The following is a 6,087-nucleotide window of genomic DNA, read 5'->3' as shown; positions in this document are numbered from 1 at the left end:
TGTTTTCTGATCCTTAGATTGCCACGACGGCGTGTAGATTCTGAAGAAGAATAGAGAACGTGTAGAATAAGAGAGTGACGGTACTGCGCAGAGGCGTTTAAAACTCCTTCCACCAGTATTTACTTTGCTGCTCTCGAATTAATCAGGTAGACGCCCCCTCGCAGTACTTGAAACAACAGATCAAAGCTCCAAGTTTAATTCCGCGCAAGTTTCGTAAGAGCTACCGGAGAATCACAAGCAGAATTCGATACTTTACCGCCATCGACGTGTTTACATCGAATAAGAACCGGCTCTAAAGTATGGACTGTGGAAAAGGTCAGGTGTGAAAGTCGCCTTTGTCGAGGCTACATTGGGGGGAACCCTTTGCTTCGGAATGGAGAAAGATGAAGGATGTGGTGGTGAAGTCGAGGAACCGAAGACGTGGACACAATCTCATCACCTGTCGTGGCGAGAGAGTGGTCAGTCTCCTCTCAAGCTGAACATCCGCATCCTGAGCTTCTTTGGACAGTGGCCCTTGAGCGGCTTCTGGCTGTACCGAGCCTACACCGTTCTCAGCTTGGTGTCCATAGCGATCTCGTTGACCATGAGCGTCGTGGGCACATGCCTCCTGGAGGGCTTGGAAGAAGTCACCTCCGCCCTGACGGCATTCCTACCGATGGTCACCGGCTTGACGAAGGCGCTGCTCCTCCTGTGCTACCAGCCGGACTTCAACCGGCTCGTGCGTCGCCTCGATGCTTTGATCCTGGAACAGGGAGGGTCCTGGGCTCAGATAAAGTCCGTGCCTGCCTTCAAGGAGGCCCACAGGAGGACACTGGTGATGACAGTACTGGTGAACCTCTACTTTGGGGTGGTGAGCGTTTACTGGCCGATGGTGCCGCTACTGGAGGACTCTAAGACCAGGCGACTGCCCTTTGTCCAGCTTCCTTGGATGAAGGCTCCAGAAGGCGTTCACTACTGGTTTGTGTTCTTGCTCCAGACCTACACGACGGAAGCCGCTGGCCTCATCACGATCAACGTCGAGCTGTACTTCTTAGGGGTGATGAGCCACATCTCTGCCCAGTTTGAGATATTAAGTACCCGCCTGACCAGCATCCATCGCAGCAGCGAGTACAGGGAGCTTCCCTTTGGTGAGCGACAACCAGCGATCAAAACGTCTGCAGACATTCATGAGGAATTGTGTAGCTGCATCAAGACACATCAAAAGTTTCTGAGGTACATACATCTGCCATAACTGTTCAATCTACACTATCTGATCAAAAGTATCCACACACCTATCAGTGAATATTAATATGGGGTGTGCCCCACCCATCACCTTTATGATGGGTGCTAGGGACCTATTCAATGATGTGTCAGAATGTCTGTGGAGGATGCCAAAATCAGAGTAAGTACTGATACCAGATGCTGGGGTCTATAGCGAAGTAGACCTTCTAACTCATCCCAAACGTGCTCCATTCGGTTCAGGCCAGTCCATTGTAGAAATGTTGTTGTCCACAAATCATTTCCTTATAGATGCTACTTTACCAAAGGTGCATTGTCATGCTGATACAATCAGTTATCGTCTCCAAACCGTTCATTTACTGTATGCAGTACAAAATGCTATAAAATGGGTTCAAATTTTTCTGCATCTAACATTTATGTAAGTACGATAAGAGCATCATACCCTAATCGTGAAAATAGCCCCTTAGCATAACACCACCTTATCTGTACCCCATTTCTTTTAGCTGACTGCACACCAACATTGTACCAGCTGGACTGCTGATGACGCTTTTCTATTCATGACTGGTCCCTTGGGCTTCTTTCACGCAATTTTTTTACAGCAGCCTCCCCCCCCCCACCCCCCCAATAGCCTGCCTGGCCCGCCACACGTTGTAACGCGCTGCGTCCCGAGAGGGAAGGCGTACTGGTCACCGCCACCAATCCACCAGGCAGATTAGTGTCGAGGTCCGGTGTGCCAGCCAGCCTGTGGATGTTTTTTAAAGCGGTTTTCATCTACCTCGGCGACTGCGGGCTGGTTCCCCTCATTCTGACTCAGTTACACTGTGTCGGCGATTGCTGCGCAAACACTGTCTCCACATATGCATATACCATAATTCGGCCGCGGTGGTCTCGCAGTTCAAGGCGCGCAGTCCGGAACCGCGCGACTGCTACGGTCGCAGGTTCGAATCCTGCCTCGGGCATGGATGTGTGTGATGTCCTTAGGTTAGTTAGGTTTAAGTAGTTCTAAGTTCTAGGGGACTAATGACCACAGCAGTTGAGTCCCATAGTGCTCAGAGCCATTTGAACCATATACCATAATTAGTCTACCATGGAAACAACTGGGTTGACACTCATCTGGTATGAGACGTTCCCAGGGAGGATCCACTGGGGGCAGAACCGCCCAATAACCCTGGGTTCGGTGTGGGGCGGCGGTGGGGTGGGTGGACTGCTGTAGCCTATTGTGGGGTTCTGAACCACAGAGGGCTATGGCAGAATGAGGCCTCTCCGTCACATCTAGGTCCCCAGTTTAGTACACAATACACACGCCCCCCAATGCTCAACTGTCCCTGTGCATCAGTACATGAGTTCAGCCTGGTCTTGATTTATCTGTAGCTGTTCCTCTGCGTTCCACAGTCAAAATCAAATCACCAACATCTTGACGTGGGAAGCGTTAGAAAGACTGAAATATCCATGATGAGTTAGTTACTTGCGCGGCATCCACGTTCGAAGTCAGTGAGGTCAGTGACAAACCCATCCTGCTACTATTATTTCATTGTTGACAACACAACACTCCTGGCGTTCTTTTATACCAACTGGTCCCACCTCTTGTGACACCTAATGGCAAACTGCATATTACATATTGGTGTCCTGATATTTTTGGTCAGATACTATGTATGATATTGTTAGAGTAGTACGAGTGCTTGCTAACACCCAGAGGACAAGTGGTGCCGGGATTTTCACAAAGATTTCTGAGTATTTCCATATATGACCGTCCGGACTAACAACTGCAAGGGACAGACCAGAAAAATATGCAAGGTGTAACAAAAAGGTACTGACTAATTTTGCAAGGCTGTAGAGAAACTGGCTCAAATGGCTCTGAGCACTATGGGACTTAACATCTGAGGCCATCAGTCTCCTTGAACTTAGAACTACTTAAACCTAACTAACCTAAGGACATCACACACATCCATGCCCGAGGCAGGATTCGAACCTGCGACCGTAGCAGTCTCGCGGTTCCAAACTGAAGCGCCTAGAACCGCTCGGCCATGGCGGACGGCTAGAGAAACTGTTGGCGAGGAAAAAATTGAGGATAGGAACCAATGTTTGGAAGCATTATCCAATAACGACATACAACACAGAAGCTGTAGAGATCAACGCTCGTCGCTTGGCTAGATCTTTGCAGTTTTGTAGAGACACGATCTCTTTTTATATCTCTGGCAATTCCCTATGCGACTTCAGGGCGAATCCTGAGTACAGTGCCAACTGCATGCAGTGGCGTGTGGTGCAGAAAATTATAAGCGATTCATAGGCGAACACTCATTGCCCCAGTAACACAAACGACAGCAGTCAGTTCTCGAGCTGCCGTCAGAGTGGGAACACATGGTTCTGTAAACCGCAGAACGGTTCCTTTGAAAAGGCACAACCGACGTAGTTCCTAATCCTTCACCAATCAGATCTCGAGTTCCGTCTGTAATGACCTCATCGTGGACGGAACGTTAAGTCATAACCTTTGTCCTTCTTCATGTTTGCCTCTCAAATTGCATCTGACAGTTTTCCTGGCCCAGGTGCCACCCGTTCACCCAGTTATACGTCGTGTCCCGATCACCTCTACATGTCGGATTTCCGTTACTTCTATGAATACATCTCCCACTCCCGTGTGTTACCAGGTGGTAAATTCGTGTGCTTTCCTGGCTCTTCCAATAATTTACAGAGTATATCTATCAGTTATTCGCGCAAAACCCTCGATTTTTGAAAAGTTTTCGTGTTAAAAGACCACATGTCAGTACGAAAAATCAAAACTGGTAACACACTGAGGTGACAAGTCATGGGACACATCCCAGTGTCGTGTCGGAACTTCTTTAGCCCAGAATAGTGCAGCAACACGACGTGAGATGGACTCAGCAAGTCGTTGGAAGTCTCCTGCAGAAATACTGAGCCATGCTGCCTCTAAAGCCGCCCATAAATGAGGAAGTGTTTGTGGTGCAGGAGTTTGTGCACGAGATGACCTCTCAATTATAATCATAAATGTTCGATGGGATTCATGTCAGATCACTGGCTCGGACTGTCCCAAATGTTCTTCAGACTAATTGCCAACATTTGTTGCCTGGTGATATGGCTCATTGTCATCCATAATAAGTCTGTCGTTGTTTGGGAACATGAAGTCCGTGAATTGCTGCAGACGGTCTCTAAGCAGCAGAACATACCCATTTCCAATCATGATCAGTTCAATTGGACCAGAGAACGCAGTCCACTCCATGTAAAAACAGCCCACATCATTATGGAGCCACCACCAGCTTTCACAATGGCTTGCTAACAACTAGATCCATGGTTTCTTGTGGTCTGCGCCACACTCGAAGCCTATCATGAGCACTTACCATCAAACATCGCGATTCACCTGACCAAGAGACAGTTTTCTAGTCGTTTAGTGTACAATCGATTTAGTCATGAGACCAGAAGAGATGCTGCAGCAATGTCATGCTGTTAGCAATGGCACTCTCGTCGATCGTCCGCTGCCATAGTCCGCTAATGCCACATTTGGTTACTGTCCTTATTTAGGTCGCCCCTCTAGGCCTCCGACGTAGTTAATGCGACACTGGCTCTCAGTGAGAGGCATTGCACAGATTATGGCAGTGCAAAAACTACTGCCAAGGCTTGACACACAGTTAAGGAGAGCAAGAACAGGTCATGGAACGTGCTCCTGTACTTCTTCAAGCGCTCCACTTGTTCTACCAAAGACATAGCGAGGATTTCTGGTAAACACAGTCGTTAACCAAACAACACTTAGACGCCACATCATCTACGAGTAGTTTGGTTGTTAGAGATCAGGCAACTTGGCTGTGGCTCTCGTGAGCCAAATGCTTTGATGCTCTCTGCTGTTGGCCAGCACTTAAACCTTCGAAAAGCCACATGCTTGACCTGGATTGCTAAATGGCACCAACCAGCCCACCAAGGTACCGGTTGCCTCCTAAGATGACTTGAGGACTTTGGGATGTCTAAGTCGTTCGAATGTTGAATCACTCGTGTAATCTAGTCCACATATTCCTGAACACTGTCACCTTTTTCAGACATAGCCAAGTGGCTGAACAGCGTCCAGTTAGCCCTGCTGACCATCCATTTTGGTCGCTTCTAATTCAGGCAATCCTCCATAAAGCAGTTAAATGCGGAGTGGAAAGCTGTCAGTGAAACGAAGGTCGTCAGTTACTGCCCACTGAACACAGTATACAAGGGCTGGAAAGCAGAAAGATAGGATGATGGCTGGGAATGATCGAGAAGCGGCACAGAAATGGGTAGGAGTACCTGTGTTGAGGTTGCACAGTTCTTGAGACGTCATCAGCCTCTCCAAAATTCGACCCTGAGGGCAAGTAGAGGTTGATCCCCACAAGGCATGGTGGGCATTGATGTTTCGCAGTAGGAAAAATGATCGTGAGAGTTTTTCCATAAGGTCTATGAGAGCTTCCGTGTTTATTGGCTATTGTGGAGGCCAATATAGTGAGCAAACAGTGATCCTACAACACACATGAATTTAAACAGCAACTGCTTGCAATACAGTAACCAGGGACGGAGCAGAGGAATTATGCCCATTATTGAGAAACACAGCAATCCCTCCCTTGTCTCTATCCCCAGTCACCGCATTCTTTCGGTGATTGCATATCCCTGTAGCAAAAGGGTTTCAGTGGCTTTGAAATGTGTTTCTGGGAAACTCAAGCACAGGGGGAATTCCTGTGTTGGCAGTTTCAGTTCCGCCACATGTGTCCTGAACCCACTGATGTTCCATTGTAATACTGGAGCCATCTATGATGGGAGTTGCATTTCCATCCCGTCTTTCCATAAGGGAGTTGAGCTCGTAACGGGTGGGGGCTCAGTCTTGGGGCAAGATGATTGCCCAGTCTG

The 6,087-nt window shown here is 48.3% G+C and overlaps 1 protein-coding gene across 1 annotated transcript; it reads left to right on the top strand.

Moving 5' to 3' along the window:
• Positions 1–373: 373 nt before the first annotated feature.
• On the top strand, positions 374–1,231 carry LOC126209872 (uncharacterized). Its single transcript, XM_049938997.1, has one exon. The coding sequence runs from the start codon at positions 374–376 to the stop codon at positions 1,229–1,231; it is 858 nt and encodes a 285-aa protein (XP_049794954.1).
• Positions 1,232–6,087: the final 4,856 nt, after the last annotated feature.

Source organism: Schistocerca nitens, chromosome 10, assembly GCF_023898315.1.
Source record: "Schistocerca nitens isolate TAMUIC-IGC-003100 chromosome 10, iqSchNite1.1, whole genome shotgun sequence".
Lineage (NCBI taxonomy): Eukaryota > Metazoa > Arthropoda > Insecta > Orthoptera > Acrididae > Schistocerca > Schistocerca nitens.
The sequence above is the reverse complement of the archived record's forward strand: the minus strand, read 5'-3'. Positions and strand labels throughout refer to the sequence as shown.

Excerpts from the sequence above, each read along its gene's own strand:
- LOC126209872 (XM_049938997.1), top strand. The coding sequence starts at position 374 with ATGGAGAAAGATGAAGGATGTGGTGGTGAAGTCGAGGAACCGAAGACG.